This window comes from Heptranchias perlo, chromosome 13 (genome assembly GCF_035084215.1).
Source record: "Heptranchias perlo isolate sHepPer1 chromosome 13, sHepPer1.hap1, whole genome shotgun sequence".
In the NCBI taxonomy this organism is placed as follows: domain Eukaryota; kingdom Metazoa; phylum Chordata; class Chondrichthyes; order Hexanchiformes; family Hexanchidae; genus Heptranchias; species Heptranchias perlo.
Window position 1 is genome coordinate 46,343,904 of NC_090337.1, and position 27,480 is coordinate 46,371,383.

At 41.5% G+C, this 27,480-nt stretch overlaps 1 protein-coding gene across 1 annotated transcript; it reads right to left on the reverse strand.

Annotated features, from left to right (window-relative positions):
- LOC137331076 (2-acylglycerol O-acyltransferase 1-like) lies at nucleotides 1-25,089 on the reverse strand. The gene is made up of 7 exons (XM_067994683.1): nucleotides 24,963-25,089; nucleotides 24,581-24,736; nucleotides 18,982-19,160; nucleotides 11,273-11,477; nucleotides 7,325-7,499; nucleotides 4,992-5,191; nucleotides 1-2,220 (listed from the first exon to the last, which is right to left on the reverse strand). The coding sequence occupies exons 2-7, from the start codon at nucleotides 24,672-24,674 to the stop codon at nucleotides 2,066-2,068; spliced, it is 1,008 nt and encodes a 335-aa protein (XP_067850784.1). The 5' UTR covers nucleotides 24,675-24,736; nucleotides 24,963-25,089; the 3' UTR covers nucleotides 1-2,065.
- Between the last annotated feature and the right edge of the window lie 2,391 nt (nucleotides 25,090-27,480).

Below are 27,480 nucleotides of genomic sequence, written 5' to 3' on the forward strand. Positions count from 1 at the left end.
AATTTTTTTGGTTTATTTTAAAAAAACACCACACAGAACAATGAAATGAGAAGAACTTTGATTTAGTTTGATTACAGGACTGGACCACATTGGGTATTTTACAGAAATAATTAATGCCCTCACCCCGGATCACCTCCCCTCCCCTTTAACTTACCTCACCTGGGTCCATCCCTATCTATCCAATCGCAGCTAGAGAATCACCCGCAATGGCTTCTCTTCCCGCTCTGCACCGTTACCTCTGGAGTCTCTTAGGATCTATCCTTATCTCCCCCCTATTTCTCATTTACATGCTACCCTTCGGCGACATAATCTGAAAACACAACATCGGGTTTCACATGTACGCTGACAACACCCAGCTCGACCTCACTTACCACCTTCCTTGACCCCCTCCACTGTCTCTGATTTGTCATGCTGCTTATCCAATATCCAGTACTGGATGTGCAAATATTTCCTCCAACTAACTATTGGGAAGACCAAAGCCATTGTCTCTGGTCCCCACCACAAACTCCGTTCCCTAGCCACCGACTCCATCCCCCTCCCTGGCCACTGTCTGAAGCTGAACCAGACTGTTCGCAACCTTGGCGCCCTATTTGACCCTGAGATGAGCTTCCGACCACATATCTGCTCCATCACCAAGACCGCCTACTTCCACCTCTGTAACGTCACCCATCTCTGCCCCGCCTCAGCTCATCTGCTGCTGAAACCCTCATCCATGCCTTTGTTACCTCTAGACTTGACTATTCCAATGCTCTCCTGGCTGGCCTCCCATCTTCCACCCTCCATAAACTTGAGCTCATCCAAAACTCTGCTGCCTGCATCCTAACTCACACCAAATCCCGCTCACCCATCACCCCTTTGCTCGTTGACCTACATTGGTTCCCGGTCCGGGAACAACTCGATTTTAAAATTCTCATCCTTGTTTTCAAATTCCTCCCTGGACTCACTCCTCCCTAACTCTGTAACCTCCTCCAGCCCTACAACCCTCCGAGATCTCTGCGCTCCTCCAATTCTTGCCTCTTGTGCATCCCCTATTTTAATCGCTCCATCATTGGCGGCTATGTCGTCAGCTGCCTATACCCTAAACTCTGGAATTCCCTCCCTAAGCCTCTCTATCTCTCTCTCCTTTAAAACGCTCCTTCAAACCTAGCTCTTTGACCAAGCTTTTTGTCACCTGTCCTAATACCTCCTTATGTGGCTTGGTGTCAAATTTTGTTTGAAACCGTTCCTGTGAAACACCTTGGGACGTTTTACTACGTTAAGGGGGTTTTATAAATGCAAGTTGTTGCTGGTATCATTGCCCTCAATATGATAGATTTGTTCTTATAAAAGGATGTCTCTTTTACTACTATTTGTAAAGTACAGTTCATCAAATGCTCTGCATACACAGCCATTATACCAGTACTTCTACATCAGTGTTTATCAGCTGAAGTAGAACTGTAAAAATGCCATAGACCAACTCTGCAAATGGGATAATAAAAATGGGTCCTAAAAACTAAATTATCTAGGCTTCATCTACAGCTAAGTACTTACCACAATAGCACATATTCCTAACTTAAAATTCACCTTTAATTCTAGATTAGAAGTAACCTACAGAGTGCTTAGTAGGCATTCTATTTTGTTAATTGTCTGAACCCCCATCAATGGCAACAGTGATGGGGGTTCAGACAAATAACAAAATAGAATTGTTATTGTATTTCTTTGACTTTAACAGTCAGCTGTGTTACATCGGCTGGGCCCAAATGTCAGATCTGTAAAGGTAAATAACAATACTTCAGAACTGTGCCACTCACACCACTCCACTCCATCAATGAAATAATTCCAGATGACATAGTTTGGAAAATCCATTAAAAAAACTCTTCAAACACTTTGGTAAATGGTGGAAGATTCACAGAGGGCAATTTTGACTTTGGATAATAGTGTAAAAAGGGCGCTATCAGTTCAGCCATGCGTTATATAATGGATGGCTAAATCGATATCACCCGTTTTACACTATCACCTAAAGACAAAATTACCTCCACAGTGTGACTATATTTTGTGTATGAATTCAGGTGCTCAATGCTAAAAGTCAACTGAAAAAGAGATGGCCTCTTTCTGGAATTCCATACTGAGCTTTGTGTTCTTCAAATAATTTATTTAATGCCTCAATATACTTTCTATGTAGTGCTTCAATCTCTTGGTTTGAAGGGGTGTGGTTTTGCTGCACAATGATTGGTTTTCCCACTGCAAAACAAAAGCAACAGAGCATTACTCGTGAGTGGTAATTCATGTACTGTCATTTTGCTCATTCTTCCATTAGTCAGCAATTTTCAGAAGAATACCATCTTTACTAGGAATAGTAGAATTAGTACAACATTAAGGAAGTTTTTTTTTTAATTCTGAAACCTCTTCAATCTAAGGTTGAAATAATGATAGAAACTTTGATATAATTCTGTAGCTTGTGAGAATTTTTATGATTCTGAATTTAAACAAAGAAGTATTCCTTAATTGAAAAAAACTGATTTCTGTTCTAGAAGCCAACTGCATTTCTCTGCTTCTGTTAAACAGTACTTTTGGCAGTTACAGCAGCATAAAGAAAATCCAGGATGCAATGGAAGTGTCTAGTCGATTCACTTCTGGGTATGTTAGCAATCTCGGGGCTGCCAAAATTATTACACTTATTACTATATTATATTTGGTAGCACATTTATAAGATATCTGAACAGATATTTTTTTAAATGTGCACACATTTGCATAAGATATAATGAGGGATCCTTTTCCTCCTCAACCAGCAGCTGCTTTAGTTTACAATCAAAGTAGTAGCTTCAGTGTTAAAGTGCATTGCATGCTGTACTGTACAGTCAATTACATTTTTAAACTGCATCATGTAAGGAATATATAAAGCATTGCTTTATGCTCAACAACAACTAGCATTTATATAGCACCTTTAACATAGAAAATCATCCCAATTTGCACCAACAAAAGATAATTTAGTGCCAATTAGTGTTAGTGCACATTGTAAGATAAACCAAAACAGCATAATCAGAATTATATACCAAAACAAAATTTGTGAACACATCAAAATGAACATTTATTTAACTCAAATTGACACAATGAAGAATGGCTTATTTTGAACGAGAGATTCACGACGGTAAAATGGAACGCACTGAGTTTTTACATTCCCCATGAATGGACCTAGTTGTACTACTGTTCCATGTAGTCACAGAAGTTTTGTCAAACACAGGAAGGATAGAAAGAAAGAAAGAACTTGCCTTGATATAGCGCCTTTCACAATCTCAGGACATCCCAAAGCGCCTTACAGCCAAAGAAGTACTTTTGAATTGTAGTCACTGTTGTAATGTAGGAAACCCGGCAGCCAATTTGCACAGGACTAGGATATCCTAATAAAGACCCTGGTGCTGAGCTTCCCCAATGGCTCACTAGTGAATTGCTGCTTTCTGTAGCACTAAGCTTTATAGACCAGGATGTTCCATGTTTGATATGTGGTCTATAGTAAGTTAACCAGTTGGGTGAGATATTAAAGAGCTAGCAGGGGAAAAAATTGGAAAAAGAGACTCTGGTGCTGTAACTATATCCTTGAAATCCTTCCAAAACTGTAAACTACTGCAGTACTACCAAAAAAAGATACTGGTAGCTTAATTCAAGTTATACTTTTAGTTTTTAAATATATCTTTAATCTGGTAGTGCAACGATACAGGACATTCCACTGTTGACATGCAGCACCAGGGAGTCCTGAGATGTAAATTAAATTCCACAATAACCCACATCACCGAATTTTGGTAACAGCCATGTCACGTAACAAGGGCAGGGAGAAGCTGGATAAGGAAATGAAAATCAGAGATAACATCATCTCTGGGCTGCCTTTATGTATCCCCTCGTGGCTGCTTCAGAGATTTTAACTTGAGGCATACAAGGGGTGGCGGTGGATGAAGCACATCTGCCATTTTGAGGCCTGGGCCTCATTTACATGCGGCTGGTTAGCTGTGGGTGCCAGACTGGTGCCCTGAGGCACCTCGCCGGTTAGGAATGGCAGGAAATTGGCTGGCTTCTATGCAGACCAGGCTAACAGTCGGAACTGGGGGGAGTGCAGGCAATGCCGAGGTGGGCCTTGCATGGGCCAGAGCTTTTGTAGGCTCAGGACCCCGATTTTCATATTACAAGTACCCTCCTGCCTGAAAAAGGCGGGTGTGTCGGCTGCTCATCTCGGAAGCCTACCCAAGATGGCAGCAGCTGGAGCACCATCATAAATGGGGTGGTAAGTAACCCAACGCCATTTTCAGGTTGCTACTGTCCCGTTTCCGCCAGGCAGGGGCACTTAAAATCAGCCCCAATTAGTGCAGGACTGCGAAGAAATTATCCTCCTAGCTTCAGTTGATATATGATCCAAGGAGATCAGTGTGAAAAAGGGGAAGAAACTAAGAAAAAAAATCAAGTCCTTTGTAGCTTTTACAGAGTAGAAACAGAAGACCTGGGTGTAGTCATTCTCTTGGATGGAGATAATATGTTGTCGAGAGACTGAACATTGGGAATGGAAACATTTTTTTTAATAAGTAAACTTCTACTGGGTGACATTGTAGTTTTTATCGTGAAGTGAACTGGAGAATTTTAGGAATGAATCCCAGCCTTCACTGACATTCAAACACACTTAACCACATTAGGCCATTGAAAAGCATTCATTGAAAACTGCACAACAATCCCTCTTATTGGCAGCTGTATATGACCACTGCCACTCCACAGGAGCACATCTTGTTAGGCATTTGCTGAGTAGCACAGATCATGACCATGAAAAGTTGTGTCCAAGAACATCTCACCCTCCCAGGTGAAGAAGGTAATGTGTAGTCAGGCAACTTGATTAACTGGTAACATTGGTGTGCAATGGTATGCAGATGAGTCTGTTTTTCACCGCATCCTGCCTGTGCTTTTAAAAAAAAACTTTGAAATATGCAAATAACTTAGGAAGTGACAACAGCCTGATATTTTCTGATTTTTCCTACCTATAGTGTAAATGGGTTTCCTGTATGGTAGCAATCCAAAACTGTACTGGAAGATACCCCTGGCGTGAAATAGTGGCAGTGCAAATCCCATGATCTTCTGTAATCGCTCCTGCATTGTCCGAAGAAAGGACCCTTTGGGATTGTTTACCTGATTAAAGACTTCATTTTCCCCAAAGGAAAAGACTGGTACCAGATGTGCCCTAAAGAGAGATGAGAATTAATGTACATGGATAAATTCAGGTTTTATTATTTGAAGTTTTACCTAATACATCTGAATGCATAATGTATGGTTGAGAGGTTAAATCTGGCCCTCTTGATTTTTTATCCAATGGCAGTGCTACAAATTTGGGTCTTGCCTTAGATTATCTCTTGAGTTCAGTGATGCTGGTTATTCCCATAAGCAGTCCCTGCAACTTACATTCAGAGGAGTGCCTGAACTGCCAAATATCTATCTATACAATAGCACAACCCAGGGACATGATAGGACCCCCTTATGATCTGAACTCGATATTTGTTCCTTTCACACATGCATGCCTCCAATCTTTTAAATGGTGGACCGAGAGAGGATTGGGTAAGATGAAGCCAGAACAAAATCTTAATCTGTTTTATTTCTTAGGCAGCGAGTGTACATACAAAGCAACAGTTATGAACAGACTCACTTATTTCAGTCAGCACAACTTACCTTCATGTAATAATATAAAATAAAACAATGAAAACACTATACTTCCCCACATCAGGGGACATCTTGCTTAACAAACAAATAACTTCTAATTACCTTCTTGCATTCTACCCTTCCGAGTCTAGCAAAATATTCCCCTTGCAGCTTTCTGATTAAAAACCTGACTGCAAGTGTGTGTTTCTGCCCCTATTTTTATCTTTCTGTGTTGGCAACCAGAGGGGAGAGTCTATTTAAAAAAAAACAATGTAGCTCTTTTTCAAAACACCTTTCTGTGGAAAAATAGACAAAAAAATCCTGAAATGTGACAAGGAAGTATAATTTTGGTTTTATTTGAATGGTTGGTTTACTGGTGCTTTCTGAAAATGATTAAATACTCATGATCTCATATTCCTTATTAATTAAAAAAAATTGGCATTGACTTTACTATATTAAAAGTACAGCTTGTTACAAGGAATAAAATTAATTAGGTTAATTTAACACATAGTTGGTGTCCAACCTGTATTGTGGCATCAAGAAGCAGCATGGGTTGGGGGGGTTGGGGTGGAAGTTGGATTAGAGGAAGCATTGCCCAGAGTTGTTCTTATATGATTCCCAAGTGCTGGGGCAAGAACAGCATTGACTGAAGCTGGGAAGCTGCTCACCTGCTTGTCCTTTTACTGGTGAATGCTGCTTTAAAGTAAAAGCACTAACTGAGAATCTGCAGTTTTCCAAGTCATTTATGCCACTTCAATCCATAATAAATTTATAGATACTCATGCAGTCATTTATACAACATAAATAAGCTTCTGAATTTGTTATTTAAGATTAATTATAATTCAAATAATAAAAAAGAACATCAACCTACACCCATCTACTTCTACTATTTAATTTTCTTACATGTGCAGTCTTCCTCGTACTCCGCCTCCCCCTCTGCCTCACTGTTCCATTACGGGCTTATTTTGTACATTGCCATTTTTAATCGCCCTACAGCTCTTGATGGAAACTGTGAAGTATCAACCTGGCTGCCGAATTTTGCAATGCAGCTTTACATCCTGTGACAGGAATTTTTCTCAGTTTCTTTTAGTAATTGAAAAGTGGTAACAAGTAGATACAGGTTATAATGGCATTAGCTAAGTGACATTGTACTTTACTGAAAAACAGTTCACTATATAAGGAAGAATACCATCTGAAGTAACACTAAGCCATAGATGTCAGAAGGTTCTTGGTTTGATTTCTCAGCTGAGTTAGCTAATCTCAGCTGGGGCAACAGTTAGGGTGCTACAATTAGTTTCAGTGTCCTTGGATTAGGAAGGAGAGGTGGAAGAATATCAGCAACTTTTCCCGCTCCTGATTTCTAACCAGTGACACCTGCTGGAAATTATATGTATTAATGTTGGATGAGAACAGGGATCCACTTGGCTGTGATCCCCCCACCATAATTTACTGTCAAGGCACACAAGTGAAGTATTATCACTCGGTCAAAGTACTGGAGGGCTACCAAACCTTTGGAATCATATTTTAGCAAGAGTCAACACCTTCAGAAGAGAAGGGAAGGGAATTGGGGTCACAAACAGTTAACTATCCCCTTATTGGGTTATAAAAGTCCTGTATATGCATCAACAGGGACAATATTTTTTAGAAGGACAATATTTTTCCATACTGAAAGTTTACATACCCACGTTTTATAGCCAATTTAATAAATCCTTTCCTGTTAAGGATTCTCAAAGTTAGTGCTCCAGGTCTTGCATCCAGAGATTCTTCAGCACCACCTATCACAATGACAGCTACATTACCACCTCCCTTCCTGCTTAGAATGTGAGAAACACTGCTCTTCACAGATGAAACTAGACCTACAACAAAGTAGAAATAAACGCTTGCTGTTTATTGAGGGTGAACAAAATACATGGTCTTCATTGTAATTACAGATAGTGCCCAAACAGCAGGTCTATAATAAAAGCAATCTAGAAAGAAAATTGGCAAAAGAATCAGAGGGGAGATGAGGAGAATTTTTTTTTTATGCAGCGAGTTGTTATGATCTGGAATGCACTGCCTGAAAGGGTGGTGGAAGCAGATTCAGTAGTAAATTTCAAAAGGGACTTGGATAAGTACTTGAAGGGGAAAAAAATTGCAGGGCTGTGGAGAAAGAGCAGGGGGGTGGCACTAATTGGATAGCTCTTTCAAAGAGCCAGCACAGGCACGATAGGCCAAATGGCCTCTTTCTGTGCTGTATGATTCTATGAAATGGTACATTGATGTCAGAAATGTATTTGCTAAAGTGAGGTGTGTTTAATTAAAGAGGAAATATAGTCCGAGGTGAGTGCATTCTGTTAAAAGTACTTCACCAGTATCTGATGATATGAGAGGGTAGGAGATCCTGTATCACAAAAGGACCTGTTCATTTTAATGGAGCCCACAACTTCAGTTTGGCCTGGGGGCTGATCCAGAACGGCCTGATCCTGGGAACACACACTGCAGTATATGCAGTATACTCAGCTGACAGGTACTTTCCAAAATTTACCAGGATGTGCTAATCTTCACAGCTCTTGCACACTTCAAGACAGCCTGCTACATACTAGAACTGGCAAATGCCCAAAAATGGATAATATCTTTGGCCTCGCAGTCAAGGAATACTGTGTGGAGGGGCAAAAGTGGAAAAATTGTTAAAATAAATGGGAGGAAAATAGACATCAGAATTAATCATTTTGAGAAAGAAGTAGAAGTGGATAATAACTGTTCTATTCCAAAATAATGAGGAAACAAATGAAAAATAGAAGGAAATAAATGAGAATTTTAAAGAAAAACCAAGGAACAGAAAAATAAATGTATATAAAAAGAAAATCAAAACCAGATTTAAGGTGATTGGCAAAAGAACCAAAGGTGACATGAGGAAAAACTTTTTTCACAGCGAGTGGTTAGGATCTGGAATGGATTGCCTGAGGAATTCACTGCCCGAGTGCATGGTGGAAGCAGATTCAATCATGGCCTTCAAAAAGGGAACTGGATAAGTGCTTGAAAGGAAAAAAATTGCAGGGCTACGGGGATAGGGCGGGGGAGTGGGTCTAGCTAGATTGCTCTTGCATAGAGCCGGTGCGGACTCGATGGGCCGAATGGCCCGTGCTGTAATCTTTCTTTAATTCTATGAAATGAATTTAGACATCAGAGAAAAAAACATAATGCATCCTGAAGCAATGTTTCCCCCAATTTTTGGTGTCTTAATTTATCCAAATAACTGTTTAAGTTTCTTGGATAACCTTTTACAATTTTAACAAATATGTTATTTTGAAACCGGTTACATTATAGTTCAAGTTAAATCCCCCCTTCCATTAGAATCAATCAAATTCTGCCACTGTACTGCATTTACCCTAGGCCCAGATTTTCCACAGTAGCAAGATTGGCAATGTACACTGTAAATGTCGCTGTCTAGCATGCCAATCTTGCCGTTGTTAACTTGCTTCAAATTTTGCTGGTTTTCTAGTTAGAATACACCGCAGAGAGCATTGCGCAAATTAGGCTCTCAGCACCAATGTAAAAGCTGAAGTGATAAAACATTCACCATGCAGAGCCGCGGGAAGGTTTCAGTGAATGGAAGTGCAACTTCTTAAATAAACTTTGATCTACAAATATTTTAAGCTGTAGTGTCCCTTTTTAAGATTCGATTGTCAGTTTCACTGCTGTGTGTGATCCATGAATTCAGGCCACTCCAAGTCGCTACATTAATAAATTAGGAATAAAATAATTGTAACTTTTATTTTTGAGGATCACAAGGGCATTAAATGAGCTAAGCAAGCTAACCGTGAATTTTTAACTTATTGAAAAGTTCTGGGTTTAAATGAGCCTGAAAATTGTAAATCTTTGTGGACAGCAAAAATTTACATAATAACATGCGCATTTACATAATAATTTTCTGATTAGATGGGCTTGAAATATTTTTGAGGTATACATACATCAATTTACTCATAACTGAAATAATAGTGATTAATAAGCAAATTACAGTTATTAGAAAAGATACGTTTGTTGTGTTAGTGGCTTCAGTGAGGTTGATAATTGGGAAAAACAGAGAAGAGGTCATTTAAATTCTGAAAACTATCTCATAAATTGAATGGGCTCTGGGTATTTGGTGTGGCATTATTAAAATTGAAAATCCCAGGTGTTGGAAGTGGATATTCAAAGATCCTAGGTGTTTAGTCATTGCAACAGCAATACATTTTTAAACAACTGGGATTTTAAAACTGATCTTGGAGCAATAACTCATACTGCTGCCAGGCCACTTACACCAGTATTTTTAAGTCTAAGTGGCAGCGGCATGAAATCTGGCTTAAATGCAGGAAAATCGCGATCACCATTGATTTTACTGTTTTTGGCGAGGGTAATGGCAGAGCGGTGCTAAAGTCCCAGGAAAACATGGAGTGGCATAATTAATGGCTTAATTTCCTCTTTCCTTTGCACCATTCAAGGGTCCCTATGACATAGATGTACCATTACAATAGCGCAAGTCCCCAGGAAAATCTGGGCCAAATGCTACATGTTACAGAAGATTCTGTGTGAAAACACAAAGGGGCAGAAATTGCTTGGAGCGGCGGACCAACAGTGCTCGCGTTCCATAGATTTATACTAATCCACTAACTTACTTGAGGTACTTCAGGCACTTCCTCAAATAGGAAGCGGAGAAGAGCCCAGCATCAGTTCAAACGAAGCTAGGACCAATGGGAAGCGAGAAGATCGATCTCTCCCCTCAACCAATCAGATTGCAGCATTTTTGACAAGCTGCGAAACTGATTCTACAGACTTGGAGCGTTAAACCAGGAAGTAATAAAGGTACAACATTAAAATCATTGTAAAAACAGCAATAGACAGCGAATAAAAGAGAGGATAAGAAATAATTGAATTAAATTTAAAAAAACATTTTAAAATATTTTTTAATTTAAATTTTTTTTAATGACCAAAAACTATTAAAATAAGGAGTAATGAGACTCCACATTTTTAAAAGTTAATATTTAGTTGTTTGGCAGTCATTAAGACTTATTAAAACTTAGTTTAGACCTGGTATTTTGAAGCATACCTGTTTTGCAGCGATATTAGTTACTTTCCAGCTGGGCGGATGAACAAGTTGGCACTTTTTCAATGATTTTACTGATTGCAGCCAGCGATATACCTTTAATTCAAAGCTGTCATATCGCCGGTGAACCACTAGGAGCAAGTTCCAGATTTCCGCGTTTCACTGCGCGTGCACGAACGCCAGAACTTGCTCCTCCATTTCGCCACTAACAACAGTAAGCGCTGTTGAGCTCTCTGTTATTTTGCAAGCAATTTCTGCCTCAATGTTTTCCACATGTACAAATAAACACCAGAAAGCAATGAAAGAGGACTGTAAATGTAATTTAATAATAAAATTAACTCTGTGATCCAGAACAAAATGACCAGAGGTGAGTCAAATAAAATCCTGCCACGCACAGTTATCGGCCAGTAATTACATACAATTTTTTTTAATCAGTATCAAAAAAGACAGTGATGTCTGCCCACTCATACACGCCAAAAGTAAAAACGGATTTGAGTATTTTTAAAAAGGTTTAGTGTAATGGAGCCAACTTTTTATTAATTAAAAACAAATCATATAAACCATTACCTGCACACATGATGTAATCCCTGTAAAAAGGAATCTTGAACCAGAATGGCAGAACGCACAGATACGATGTCAAACCTGGAAACAATTTCCGAAAGCCCGTAGCCTCACTGCAAAAGTTTTCAAAAGCTCCAGCTACAAGTACCCCATGAGGATGAAATCCAAACAGATAGTTGTATTGTGGATCCAGATCAGTCGTTTTCTCCAGCTTGTAATGGAGAGAAATCAGAATCAATACAATCAACTATAAGCAATAATAGGAGATTGCTTCAACAAATATACATATAAATATTTTAGATTATGAAAAAATAGCACTAAATAATTCGAGAGAGAAAAAGGGATGAAGAAAAACAAGTGCTTTCATTACAGATTTCAGTACAGGACAATAAAAGGAGTTTACTTCTTTTGAATACATCAAACTTGAAAACAGTAATATTGTAAAAGAGCTTATCAATGTTTTTATCTTAATTTTGTTCGAAGAATATATGTTGGGCTTTTTTTTTTGGATTGGACCAATAAGGGTGACACGGGGATGCCCCAGTCACCTAACACTAACTAATCAATAATGTCATTTATCCTAATCAATACAAGTGCCCTTTTTATGGCACCACTAATATAATAAATGAACCAATGGTCCAAATAAAACTAATACGCTTAAAATAAAGTAATAAAAAAATAAATGTGCTAATTAGATTAGCATGTCATTACTGACATTTATTAGACACTATGGGAGTTAAATTGGATAACCCCCAAAACCGGATGCGGGGGTCACGGTGCGCGATTAACCTGCGCCCAGTCGTTGAGATGCAGGCAGCGCGTAACATTCGTGCTGCCTAGTCATTTACCTGATATCTGCGAGCAGCCAGGCCGAGCTGCGCTGTTGAATGGCTGCTCACCAGCAGGGGGCCCCAATCTAGCACGAGTGGCTAGCATCACTTAAAGGCAGCCTGCACCTCTTAAAGGCAGCCTGCACTGCAAAATATAAAATACGGGTCCGCACGGAGTCTGAACGGAGATCAGACATCGCACATGTAAAACACGATGCAGGTCCCGTCCCTATGTTTACAAACGGTTGAGTGATGTTAAAACATTGAATAAAGGTTGTGCAATTAAATCTCACATCCTCCAACCTGCACGCCAGACCCCACCAATCTGCCGATCTGAGTTTGTACCAGGCCTGCGAGAGACCATGCACCAAGATTCTTTGCTGTTGCACTAGAGGCCCTGGTACAAGAGGTGGACAGAAGGAGGGGCATTCTATATCCACAGAGGCTCAAGAGGCCCTCCAGACACATGCTCAAGAGGCAGTGGGAGGTAGTAGGGAACAAAGTCGATGCCAGGCGCATAGCACCACGAACATGGATGCAGTGCAGTAAGAAGTTCAATGCTTTGACACGAGTGGTCAGGGTGAGTGAGGTCAACTGTCAACTCCACGCACTACTCCCCCATCACCCACATACCAACAAACTCTTTCAATCAGTACTCAACTCTTCCAATCAGAAGCTTCCTCTCACCCCTGGCAACACATTACCACTGTTGCAAGCAGCACAGCCCACAACTCACAGGTCACACACACTGGCAGCTATTCAACCATGTCAGACACATCACCGAAACATCCTGCAGGACACTCACCGACACACGTCCCGCTTTCTTGCAGGAGAAGGTGGTGCATCACAGGAGGCAGCAAGTGAAAGTGGTTCCATGGAACATGAACCTGTTGACCTCTCTCAGGATGACAGCATTCCTGTCCCACCCCTGCAACTCTGCTACCGCCCTTGCTGTTGCCTGTCAGCTAGTCAGCCCACTCCCTGTAGAGTACTGAAACTTTATTATAGGAACATAGGAAGATTGGAACAGGAGTAGGCCATTTAGCTCCTCAAGCCTGTTCCACCATTCAATGAGATCATGGTTGATCTGTGATCTAACTCCATATACCCGCCATAATCAAAGGTATTAAGGAATATGGGGCTAACAAAAATCTACCAATCTCAGATTTAAAATTAACAATTGAGCTAGCATCAACTGCTGTTTGCGGAAGAGCGTTCTAAACTTTTACCATCCTTTATGTGTAGAAGCATTTCCTAATTTCACTCCTGCAATTCCTGGCTCTAATTTTTAGGCTATGTCTCCTAGTCTTAGTATTCAAGTGCAGGAGATCTCCAAAAACAGGTACAAATGCATCAGCAGTCAGAACCAATAATCCAGAAACTGGCATGATCCCTTTAAATAGCGGTGGTAGAGGGTCCTTCATGCTGTTTGCGACCTGTTCAGCTGTGCGAGGTTAAAACAGTGCACTGTCTGGAGCGTTGAGTTCCAAAATCGCATCTGTCCCTTTAAATTAGTGTTGCACACTGATCTAATCCAAATTCTCCTTACTTTACATGGTGCTGGTGTTCAGTATCTGCGAGTGCGCAAACGCCTTTACCAAGATGGCATCTGGCGGACGTCATGCTAGAAGCACGTGCGTGCATTCTGAACACCATTTTGGGTCTTTAGGAGGCCGCGTAGCACCTACACAACGGGCACTGCCTGGCCCAATTTATAGCCCTTTGTTCTACGGTGCCCACTGGTCACGGAAGGCCTCAAGCATACTGGTGGACACAGCATTCCCCCTCGCCAAGGCCACCTGGGCACAGACAATACCGCAGAAGAAAGGCAGACAGCCAGAGCGACCTCTCCCCATGGGCCCTACCTATCCTGGACCTGTAAATTTCCCGTCTTGGCTAGGCCCAGGAGCAGACCCACGGGAAGGTCCTCTGACTTACCCACCCCCCTCCGCACCGGGTGGCCAAAGATAAGCAGCATGGGACTAAAATGTAACCAGAAGTGGAGAAGCAGCACCCTGAATAGGGGCTGCAACCTCTCACGCTCCATATATACGTTAAAAACGGATTCCTCCAGGCCACAGTTATCACATGCGGCCCAAGAATCCGTGAAGGTACTTAAAAATTTATTGCACGTGACTGTTCCATGCCATATTTGGGGAACTGCGTGGTACAGCAGGTTCATATACTTTCACTATTTGGGGCTTGGGTTCAAATCCAGCCTCAACTAATAGCATAAACCTTCTTGCTAGCTGATACTAATGGTCACAGATTGGCATTAATTTGGCATTGACACACTTGCAAGTCAAGAGCATGGCAATGTGAGAAATTGAAATGAGACTGGTGGCTTTTTTCCTGAGGCTACTAAATATGTTTATTATAAAAAACGATCACAAATAGAGAAAACTTTCTTTGTATTTGGTCTTGCTGACCCTGGGAGTGCCTGATGCTGACACTGGGGTCTGGACATTCCAGCGGCATCATTGTGCTGCTGGAAGTAAGGCAGGGCAAGACTTTCAGCCAATATATCATGGCGGTGCTGACCCCATCATAACTCGCAGGGTCAGGTAATTTAACTTTTTTTTCAAATTAATTCTCGGGATATGGACATCATTGGCAAGGCAGGCATTTATTGCCCATCCCTAACAACTGGGTGGCTTGCTAGGCCACTTCAGAGGGTGGTTAAGAGTCAATCATGTTGGTTGGGACTGGAGTCACAAAGGCCAGGCTGGGTACGGATGGCAGGATTCCTTCCATAAAGGACGTTGTTAATTGTATGATTTATATCAATTAGTGTTAATTGTATTCAGGTGGTGGGTATCAATTGGGAAGTCTCTTGTATCCTTTTTATAGGAGAGCTTAGCTAGGATGTGGTGTGTGTGCAAGGGGAATCTCTGTGAATAAAGGCTTGGAGCAACTAAAGACCAGGCGCTAATATTCTATGCTTCACCACATGGCTATCCAATTTTAACAACATTAATGAACCAGTTGGGTTTTTATGACAATCCAACAACTTCATGGTCACTTTTAATGATATCAGCTTTTTATTTATGTCCAGATTTTTTTTAAAAACTGAATTGAAATTCTCAAACTGTGATGGTAGGATTTGAACTCACATTCGAGGGTTTACTATTCCAGTAACATAACCACTATACTACTTTACTCTAAATAATGAGAGTCATACTGGCAAGGTAAATTTATGGTGGGGGTAAGGGACAAAAAATAATGAGGAGGCAGGTAAACATTGTCATTGTCCCCTGAATGGTTGGAACATTGAGGTGGATGAAAAATCAGTGGAAGTGGTGGAGACCTAGATATAAAATCTGCTGCTGCTGCTTGAAGAGGCAGCGGCAGCACTGGAGGTAGAAAGCTGAAGTTCAGTGATAGCAGGGAGACCCAAGGGAAGAGCCTCAAACTTAGGAGACTTTCAGCTGGACATCCTCCAATACATATACAGAGCAAGAGGGACAGGCCGTTTGGGATTGGGGGAATAGCATGTCGTGCATACTTTGTGGAGGGAGGAGTCTGTGACAGGGAGTGCCACCTCCTTCACCCCTAGGGCTCCTTTGCAATGCAGGAAACATAGCCTTATCAGAGCAGCCAAGGTAAGCTACTTTAAGCATTGCCCATAGAATTGAAGGTCCTTTCGTCACCTCAGTAAATAGAGCTATCCGCCAGTTCCTTGCATAGTGTGTCGAAAAGCCAAGATTCAAATGCACAATTTTCAGAGATGAATTTGACTAAAACTGATTTTAAAATTATCTTTAAATATAACTGACTCAATTGTCCACCAGGGTTTCTTGTTTCAATCTGAAATACCACCTCTCCATCACATTTAAAATTCCAGTGCCAAAGGAAAGACCTTTTAAGTAGCTACTTGGTTGTTTCTACAACCAAACATTTTGCAAATTCCAGATATGTTGTAAATATCTTTAGAAAGATTTTTTGTCTAGTTGCAAAGTGTAGTATCCAGGAGTGGGTGGATTTAAGGATGAAAGAATTGGCATGACACCAACATTCAACCAGGCCTTCCATTTTCCTGAATAGAATTTAAAGGACTACCCTGGATAATGTTTTATCTTCCAATAACAAATTTGTATTTGAAAAGAAATTCTAAAGTTTTTTTCAAAAAAGCTATTAGCAAGCACTAATGGGCCTCCTGATAAGCATAGCCGTTGTGGCCCTGTTTAAGGTGCGATGCTGAAAAGCAACAGGAGTTTAATAACTTAAAATGCAACTTCCATCTTAATGGGCCAGAACAGTACAACAGCAGGGAACAGATGACATCTACTGCCTTACATTATTACAATCCCCCATGCTACCAGCAAAGGGCAAAGTTTGTAGACATCACATAGCAACCACAAACAGAGGAACATTCAAAACCTACTAATCTGGTCACATTGAAGCTTGCAGTATGCATTTTCATATTGCTTCACCTGAAGCTTACTTGGCACTGAACTATTGCAATAGGGTTTCAAGAAAAAGAAAAGAATAAGCACTAGCTTCTGCCCAAACCATAAAGCAGAAATTCTTGGTGGGAAGGCTTTATCTGCATTGCAATATCCTGAGTTTCATAATCTACATACCAGTAACACCCCAGTGGCATGTCAACCCTTCCTTTTCTACAAAAAGAGAATTATGAAATGATTGTGTTAATGAATTCCTCCTCAAGCATTAATTAAGTATCCAATGTCAGCGACAGCCTTACTCAAAGGCCTTTATTCAGATCAAGGGTGTTTTACATTTAAAAAGTGGAAGACAGCCTGCTAAAGAAGTCTACCTACAACTGCTATCAGGCAACTACCCAACAGTTAATATACTTCGAATTGGGACATGAAACGTCCCTTTTTTCCTCACAGAGCACTGGAACACTAATTTTACAAAGCAATCCAACCAGAAACCCGGGCAAGTACAGACAAAACTAATTTTGTGGCTCACAGTTAAAACAATTTAGCTGTTTCCAAATTAGTCAGTGTGTAATTAGCAAGATTTTGACACTTTATTAACATCAAAATGTTTAGTGTAAAACTTTGAAGACCAAAAAGGCCACGATATTAACGGGGAGGGTGCGGGGGAGCTTGGTAGCGGGCGAAGAACCTGGCAAGGCCGGGACGCAGAGGTCCTGCCGATCGTAATGGCAGGGCCTCCTTTGAATAATTTTGGACAGATTCCTGCTCGACAGCCAGCCAGAGTGATTGCCTGGCCAACGGGCGGGAGCAGAAACAAGCGACAGGAGGCCATAGCCGGGGACCCATGGGGACGGTCTCTGGCAGCCAGTGGGGCGGGTGGGGGGTGGTGGCGGTGAGGCTCCAGGCTGCGATCAGGAGGGGAGGGGAGCCAAAAGACTGGGGCTGGGGGGGGAGTGGAGTCAAAAGTTTGGGCCCGCGCTTGGGAAGAGGAGGAAGTCAAAAGAACAGGGCAACGATCAAGGCTGAGGGGAGGCCGATGGCTTCCTTGTGAGGTCTGGGGGGAGCACAACCGCTTCTCCTGGCCCACAATGAGTTCTCGAAGGAGCAGATCTTCAGAACTTACCATAGGTAGTCAGCACCTCCTGCCTTGGATCTGCTGCCGAGCAGCCGACAGTGTGGGCCTCCCCTGACGTACAGTTAAGTTTAAGTCGCGGCGCCGATAGTATCACGGCCCAAGACCGTTGAATGTTAACGAGACCCCCACCTACCTTTTACTGAAGCCTCATCGATGGCCTAATTTAGGTGCGTAAAAATTTAAATGGCCAGGAAGTCACCGGGTTTAAGCCAGGAGGTAGGATTTTAAAATTTTAGTCCCTCCTATACACCATTCTCGCTGGGTGGGGCAGTTTAAAATCTGGGCCCATGTCTTTTATACATCTCCATCTTGATGTCACTTTCTATTGAAAACAACTTTCAGGTTAGCCTGTCTCATGAGCACAGCACAAATTTAGACTTGGGGATAGATTTTAATCCACAGCGGGTTTCAGACAGGAGGGAATAGGATGCAAAACACACTCGCAAACCTAAGTTTGAGGCCTGGTGTATTTTAATTCCCGAGCCTCTCTGTATGCCACCGGTTAGTGGCCACTGTATAAAGCCACCACACCTTGTATTGTATAGAATGTATAGAAAATATGTACTGTGTTTTAAAATTGTAACAATAAGATCATAGTGTCTACAATCTGCACTGTGTTGCTTTGAACTGCTGTGCTGCATTTTGTGCCCTTTATTTGATCTGTGTGTAAACCACGTGTATCTTTAAATTTTGTGGAATAAAGTATATTTTGAAATTTTAAAAAATGTACTGCACAGTAAAAAAAAAGGTTAGCTGCCCACCCAAATCAGGGGGAGAGCAGCATCTGGCTGGTGAGTGGAAGCGGAAGTTCAGATGGTCGACCACCGGCAGCAGGTAAGTCAAGAGGAGGGAATTTCAGGAAGGTCTCATTGGGGAGGATTGGGGGGAGAAAAGAGCCCAGGGCAGTGGAGGCCGTGGTTTTCCTTGTGAGGCCCAGAGGAACACTGCTACTTCTCCTGGCCCCACAAAGGAAAGATTTCCACTTACACAGGAGGGCCTCTTCATCTTTTCGACAGCTGCCAACCTGCCTTCACCTGGCAGGAAAGCCACAGTGGCTTCCCTGCTCAAACCATAGTTAAAACGCAACTGGGATCTCATTGATATAACATAATGTGTAAATTTATGAGGTTCCCGCCTGAGGCGCCTCAGTCACCTAACTTCAGTTAGAATAGTGGCCAGTGGGATTCCTGCAGGAACGTGGTGGGATGTCTGAACAATCCATTTTAAAGGCCACACAGCCTGGTTCCCGTTGTGCAGAGTGTGTTAAAATTCCCCCCTTCATCTTTCAAATAAAAGTCAGTGCCACAGTCAATGAAAGGTTAACCCCAAAGAACACCAACTCACGTGAATAGGAAAGTAGTCCCGGAAGTAACTCCAAATAGTCCAATTTCTGACCCACTCTGACCTTCTTCCACCCTGATTTGGTGTCTCCCAGTCAAGGTACAACCAAACAGTATAAACAGCAGCAATGTACCAGTAACTAGTGAAGATGAGAAACACAAAGACAGCCAGGCAGCATTGAGCTGTAAAGAAAGAAATTTGTAATCAAACTGTAATTAGCTACTGTATATAGTTGGGATTCATATTTGTCTCAGCCCAAATATGAAATACAGAGGTCATGCTCACCTTTAGGCAAAATGTCAGTTGGATTTTTAATTTTGATAGTCAGGATTCCAAAGTGCACAACACAGTTGCTCAATACTTTTGTTATAAAGACTTGCATTTATATAGCACCTTTCACGACCTCAGGATGTTCCAAAGCGCTTTAAGTACTTTTGAAGTGTAGTCACTGTTGTAATCTAGGGAACGTGGCAGCCAATTTGAGCACAGCAAGGTCCCACAAACAGCAATGTGATAATGACCAGATAATCTATTATAGCAGTGTTGGTTGAGGGATAAATATTGGCCACACCAGGGAGAACTCCCCTGCTCTTCTTCGAAAGTGCCAAGGGATCTTTTAGGACCACCCAAGAGGGGAAATGGGGACTCGGTTTAAAGTCTCATCTGAAAGACGGCATCTCTGACAGTGCAGCACTCCCTCAGTAGTGCACTGGAGTGTCAGCCTAGACTTTGTAATAATCAATAGCCTTGATTTGAACTTCTTCAGTTTTATTAGCATCAATATAAAAATAAGCTATTAACTGTTACCAAATACTCATTTTATATAATAAAATTGAGTAAGAAATAAGCACTTTGTCACAAAAAGTGTCAAGTACAGGTCTGAACCTATTGATGTAGGCACTGTATTATTGGTAATTATTCTTCATATGCAACCCACATGTTTGCTTAAAGACCATTATAGCGCGAATCTCAGTGAACCTTTATATATAATTGTTATCCAGCTGGATCTAACATTCACCAAATGCCAGTGTAGTTAAGTTTCAAATAAAACACACAAACCCTAAACTTCCATGCGGGTTCTGCTGATCTCCTGCTGTAATTCTAGGAGAAGACTGGCAGAGCCTGCTAAAAATTGATGGAGATGATACACTACATTATAAGGACAGAAGTGTAATACTATGTATTGGTAAATATATTATTATACTGATAAGGTGAACCAGTAACCCGTTAACATGATAAAGTCTAACTGTTAAGTAAACAGAGCCTCAGACTATTCAGAGTTTAATTGTTGTTTATCCAGGGAACTTTGTAAATTGGAAAGTTAGTTTTGGGCTCGGACTGAGAAATATGCAGATTTTAAGATAGCTTTGCATCTGTAACAAAAAATGATGTTTATGTTTAATGACATAACTTATTAATATATTACTAGTGGATCTTGCATGGGATGGTTCATGGAAAGCTGAGGATGCATTATTTTAAAAGGACAAGAGCATTATACCATGTAACCCATAATGTAGTATTCCACTGTCCTAAGTGTAGCATTTTCCTTCCATTTAAATTTACAGGTGTGCACCCTGATCTGTTTAATTTTCTGATATTCGCTTTGCCCAAGCATTCCAATGTGCCTGGGGACAGACCCAGGAAAATCTCCCCTACTCTATGTTACCGCAATAAATATTGACATGAAAAGCACGATTCAAAAATTATGACATTAGGATTGCCAACCCTCCAGGATTGCCCTGGAGTCTCCAGGAAATAAAGATTGATCTCCAGGACACTACTGCGAGCAACCCTGGAGAAAAATCATTGGGGCATTAAAAAATGGTGTTTTTAAAAAAATTCTTTAAACACTTTTGTTTATTAGTCATAAAAGTATCGGACATGGGAATAAAGGCTGTTTGACTGATAGTGAAGAATCATCCAATCGGATAATGAGTCTATTCACTTTCCAATTGGCATAGGTCGGTAGTACACCATGACGATGGACATGTTGGGCGACCAATGGCGGGAGTGTGGGGGTGGGGCAGTTGGAGGCAGGAGGTCATATGATGAAACCTCCAGGCATATGTTCAACCAGAGTTGGCAACCCTACATGACATGGGAAGTAGGCCTAATGTGGGCTGGAACAAGACTTTTGATATGGTACTAGTCCACTTTCTGTGGCATTGCACACTGCGAGTCAATGGCCAAGAGAAGTCTTCAGGTAAAGCGGAGTTGGAGGGCCGGGGATAATCAGATCATGGCACACAGATGTAGGTCAGTTCCTATTTTAAAGTCATGCTTTCTGTACTTGTTTTTATATAATACTTTGAGTTTATATTATTATGTATAGCTAAATAGCAAAACTTACAGCAATTTGGCTATGGAAGAAAAGAAAACTTGGGAGCTGTGGCTCCAACCCTGCTCCCACTGGCTGATTGAAAAAAATTAAAACTTCAGGCCTGTAGCACTAACCCCATCCCTGCTGGTTGAGATTAGAAAGACTAACAGGAGGTATTAACAAAGACTGGCAGATAACATAAAGAGAAATAGTAAATGGTGTTATGAACATACATGAAAAGTAACAGAATAATTAAAGAAAGGCAATCTTCTTATGGAGGTTGAAGGAATGGCAAAGAAAGTAAATGAGCAGTTTGCCTCGGTTTTCATAGAAGAGTTTGCTGGAAGGAATGAAAGGGTACAAGAGCTAATGAAGTCATCCTGAAGTCATATGCAGTCTTTTTCACAGTTAACCATGCTCCATACTTGTGTTGTCTGCAAATTTTGATATTGTGACCTCAATACCCAACCTCAGGTCATTTATATATAATCGAGAACAGCAATGGTTCCAGCACTAAATCCATGGGGGACAGCACAGTCTGAAAAACATTCATTTACCATTAACCCTTTACTATTTATCTTTATGTTACCTGTCAGTCTTTGTTCATACCTCTTAATCTTTTTTTTAAACTCTCATTTTAATTTCTCAAATCATCCAAGATCTCTAGCTTTTACTGCAATACTTTTGCTTCTTGTGGGATTATTTTATGAAAACCATACAAATAGCTTTTATTTCATACATAGTATCTTTCACGTCCTCAGGAAATATACATATAAGTGCAAGTTCTTTCTTTCAATAGATTGGGTAGGTATGTGTCAGATGAGATTTAATGCGGAGAAATGCAAGGTGATATATTTGGGGGTGAGAATAAGGAGAGGTCATTTACATTAAATGGTAAAACATTAAAAGGAGTAGACAAGTAGGGTACAGATACACAAATCTTTAAAAGTGAGTGACAAATTGATAAACCTGTTTAAAACAAAAGCAGTTGGAATCCTAGGTTTTATAAATAGGGGTCTACAAAAGCAAAGACAAAAGCTAAACCTATACAAATCATTGGTTATGCCCCAATCAGAATATTGTGTCCAGGAGCTCATGTACTTATTTGTCACTAAAATTGAGACCATCCATTCAGCTGCTTCTGCTTCATTCCCCCCCTCCCCCATCCCACTGCCCACCAAGCCAAATTTCCCCAAGGTCCCCCCCTACCCTAACCCTGAACTCCTGTCTTCCAATAGCTTATCACCTGTGTCCCCTCATGTCTTCTCTGAGCTCATCCTGTCCATGAGACCCACCTCTTCCTCTCTTGACCCCATTGTCGTTAAACTGCTGACCACCCAACTTTCCTTCCTGGAACCCATGCTAGCTGACACAGTAAAAGGTTCCCTCTCCTTGGGCATTCTCCCACTCCCTTTCAGAACCGCCAACATCACTCCCCTCCTCAAAAGCTCATCCTCAAGTCCCCTGTCCTTGCAAACTACCACCCCATCTTCTACCTCCCTTTCCTCTCAAGTCCTTGAACATATTGTCACCTCCCAAATCCATGCCCATCTTTTCCACAATTCCACGTATGAATCTCTCCAATCAGGTTTCCACACCCGCCAGAGCACTGAAACGGCCCTAATTAAAGTCACACATGACACCCTCTTCAACTGTGACCTTGATGCACTATCCCTCCTCCTCCTTCTTGACCTCTCTACAGCCTTTAATATGGTCGACCACATCATCCTCCTCCAATGCCTCTCTGTTGTCCAGCGGAGTGGGACTGCCCACATTTGTTTCCACTATTACCGATCCAATCATAGTCAGAGCATCTCCATCAATGTCTTCTTGACCCATCCCCACACCATTACCTCCGAAGTCCCTCAAGGGTTTATCCTTGTTTCTCTCCTATTCCTCATTTACATGCTGCCCCTCGGCGATGTCATCCGAAGACATGGCATCTGATTTCACATGTCCGCTGATGACACCACACTCTGCCTCGCCATCACTTCCCTCGATCCCTCTACTGCCTGTGTTATCAGCTTGCTTGTCCAACATCCAGTCCTGGATGCGCCACAATTTCTTCCACTTAAACATTGGGAAGACCAAAGCCATAGTCTTCGGCCCCTGCCATGAGTTCTGTACCCTAGCCACCGGTTCCATCCCCCTCCCAGCCACTGTCTCAGGTTGAAGCTGACTGTTCACACCTCAGCGTCCTATTCGACCGTGTGCTGAGCTTTTGACCCTATATCCACTTCATCACAAAGACTATCATCTTCCACCCCTGTAATATCACCCATCTCCACCCCTGCCTCAGCTCATCTGCTGCCGAAACCTTCATCCATGCTTTTGTTACATCCAGAATCGACTATTCCAATGCTCTACTGGCCGGCCTCCCATCCTCCAAAAACTTCAGCTCATCCAAAACTCTGCTGCCTGCTTTTTAAGACGTAACAAGTCTCACACACCCATCACCCTTGTGCTTGCTAACCTACATTGGCTTCCAATCCGATGCCTCCAATTTAAGATTCTTATCCTCATGTTCAAATTCCTTCATGATCTTGACCCTCCCTATGTTTGTATCTTCCTCCAGTCTTATAATCCTCTGAGAACTCTGATCTCTTTTGCATTCCCCACTCCCTTCACCCTACCATTGGCATCTGGGCCCCAAGCTGTGGAATTCCCTCCCTAAACCTCTCTGCCTCTTTCACTCCTCCTTTAAGACCCTTCTTAAAACCTACGTCTTTGACCAAATTTTTAGTCCACCCCTTCAAATATCATCTTCTTTGGTTTGGTGTCAATTTTACGCCTTGAGATGTTTTTCTAAGTTAAAGGCATTATATAAATGCAAGTTGTTGTTAAAATAGTGATCAGTTCAAGAAATTATTCTGAAGATTTAAATTTGACATTATTCAAGTAAATATATTTAGTTCCAGCAACAATCTTGCTAAGGCTATTTAGAGGGTGTCACCAGAAATCAACCTAAAATTAAATTTGAAACTATCCACTTTTTCCCCACGTATGTTTGTCAACGTTTTAAATCAGCACCCACTAATTATGGAACATTGCAAATTAAGGAGTTTACATAAAGATGGCAAATGTTCACCTCATTTGCTCTTTGGTGGATCTTGTACGCAAATTGGCATACCGTGACTGCATTTCAAACTTCTGTGAGTATGAAGCACTTTGGGAAGTCCTGAGAACGTGATGAGGTGCTTTATATATCCAAGTTTCTTTCTTCCGTTAAAAAAACATAAATTCTTTGTAGAACATTCTGAAATTAAAATTAGCAAAAATTACCTAAGAACAAAAAGATAAAGACCCACTGGAACACAGCAAACGTTTGAATCCTTCTCCTCAGAGGGATGTTAATGGGAGCAAACTCGATCTTCATGTCAACAGCTGCTCACTCCAACTGGGAACTCCTTGGAACTGTCACAAGTTACTTTCACAGATCTGAAAGACAGTTAATACAACAAAATAGTTACGTTTGCCCACTCAGCACACAGGTCAAATGCGTTACAACCAACATCGACTTCCTATTATTTCAACTTGTTGCAACACGTCGGTTCCCCAGATCTCGTATAGTTCCGTTTAATTCGCTCGATAGAAACTTGTCTGTAAAAAGAATTGTTTTTATAAAAAATGCAGCACGCTTTCGAACCGAATGTCTTGATCTTACCCCAGCGGTGTCTTCCAGTTTTAAAAAAGAGAGCAGTTTTGATTGCAGGGCTCTGTGAAACCGACTACTGATCAGATCGTTAGAAGATCTGAGAACTTAGAGAAGTTATTTCGCTGAAGTTTAATGATCTCCTGATTACTCCAACTGCTTTACTTGAGAAATGTGGCGTGCCCTAATTCCGGGGGAAGGGAGATTCTCGATGGTACAACAGGGGGAGCCAAACTTTCCATTTCTAAAATAAAATTTAAAAAACAGCTGTAAATGCTGGAAATCTGAAACCAAAAAAAAAGCATGGCTAGACAAAGCAGGCGGAGAGAATTGATAAGTTAGGGCGTCGATTGTTTCAATGAAGGATGGATTGTACCTGAAACGTTAATTTGTTCCTTCTTTCCACATAGGTTGATATGGAGATGCCGGTGATGGACTAGGGTGGACAAATGTAAGGAGTCTTACAACACCAGGTTATAGTCCAACAACTGTTGGACTATAACCTGATGTTGTAAGATTCCTTACATTTGTCCACATAGGTTGACAGACCTGCTGAGTGTTTCCAGCATTTTCCCATTTTGCTTCCAAAATACACAGACTACTGAGTCTGTGACCTACACCGGAAAGGTTCACTCAGATCATTGGTGACATAAATCAGTTTATATTTGTTGGTTGGGGGGCGGCAGCAGAGGTTGAAGATAAAAGGTCACTTTATAGCAGCTGAAAAGGGTTCTTATTGGCTACAACTACTGATTTTTCTTTTTCATCCTTCTTATTGGTTTCTAATTTTATATTTGGAAAGCCAGCAATGACAGGTTTGTGATCAATAGCCAACAGGTTGGACAGTGGTTAGGACATTACAGTCATAACTTTGGAGGAGCCTGGACCATAAACAGCCGACAACAAAGCTATTTTAAAAATCAAAATGGGTTCCCATGATAACTTGTTGGGTGAAAATGGTAACCGCAACACAAACCAGAAATCTGTGGTTTGTACACATCATTTTGTATGTTGATATATCCTAAAGATGGGGCTGTTTTACATTTCTTAAAGTCCTCACTGATCTCTTCATGATTAGACTTTTTGATTATTGGATTTAACTCAATGAAACCCACTAATGACACTCCGAAAAATGAATTCCAAAATTCAAGTTCTCCGAATAACTCTGAATGCAGCCAGCACGCATCATTTTCCTGCCTCTCTAAGACACCTCTAGAGTCACCACCACCAACAACAACTTGCATTTATATAGCGCCTTTAACGTAGTGAAACATCCTGCTTCACAGGAGCATAATCAGAAAAAAACCGAGCCAAAGAAGGAGACATTAGGACAGGTGACCAAAAGCTTGGTCAAAGAAGTAGGTTTTAAGGAGCATCTTAAAGGAGGAGAGACAGGTGGAGAGGCGGAGAGTTTAGGGAGGGAATTCCAGAGCTTAAAGTCTAGACAGCTAAAGGCACAGCCGCCAATGATGAGGCGAAGGAAGTCAGGGCCAAAATTGGAGGAACGCAGAGCTCTTGGGGTGGGGGGGGGGGTGGAATGGCTGGAGGAGGTTACAGAGATAGCGAGAGGCAAGGCCATGGAGGAATTTGAATACAAGGATATGAATTTTAAATTTGAGGCATTGGTGGAGTGGGAGCCAATGTAGGTCAGCAAGCACAGTGGTAATGTGTGAACAGAACTTAGTATGAGTTAGGATACGGGCAGCAGAGTTTTAGATGAGCTCAAATTTATGGAGGGTGGAAGATAGGAGATCATTGGAATAGTCAAGTCTAGAGATAACAAAGACATGGATAAGGGTTTCAGCAGCAGATGGGCTGAGGCAGGGGCAGAGACGGGCGATATTACGGAGGTGGAAATAGTCGGTCTTGGTGATGGAAAGGAAATGGGGTCAGAAGCTCAACTCAGGATCAAACAGGACACCGAGGTTGCAAACAGTCTTGTTCAGCCTGAGACAGTGGCCAGGGAGTGGGATGGAATCGGTGGCAAGGGAATGGAGTTTGTGGTGGGGGACGAAGACAATGGCTTTAGTCTTCCCAATGTGTAACTTGAGAAAATTGCGGCTCATCCGGTACTGGATGTTGGACAAGCAACCTGACAACATGGAGGCAGTGGAGGGGTCGAGAGAGGTGGCGGTGACGAGGTAGAGCTACGTGTCTCAGAGCACTTTACAGAAAACTGGGCATGCAATCTAATGTTAGAATAAGGTTATATTATTTTGCACTTCTAAGCATTAGTATTTTTCTTTAAATAGCAACTTCATCAAATGCAGAACATGCTTTCACTAAGAGAATGTGCCAATCATAAATGGACAGACATAAAGAAACAGATGGGATTCAGTAACTACAGTATGTTTGCAGCTCACTAAGGTAGGTACGCAAGAACATACAGGACTAGCTGGTCTTAAAGGTCACAAAAATACTATTCTATATCTACTATATCTCTCAATCACTTCTTTCAAAAAAAACTGTCTGGGTCCCTCTGACATCTGTCAACAATATCCACCTCCACTGTCTCCCTGGGCATTTTGTT

Coding starts and splice junctions, on each gene's coding strand:
- LOC137331076 (XM_067994683.1), bottom strand. CDS start 24,674: ATGAAGATCGAGTTTGCTCCCATTAACATCCCTCTGAGGAGAAGGATT. Junction 7,500..11,272: donor GGATTACATCATGTGTGCAG/GTAATGGTTTAT, acceptor ACTTTGTTGTAG/GTCTAGTTTCATCTGTGAAG. Junction 5,192..7,324: donor AAATTGGCTATAAAACGTGG/GTATGTAAACTT, acceptor ATCTCTCTTTAG/GGCACATCTGGTACCAGTCT.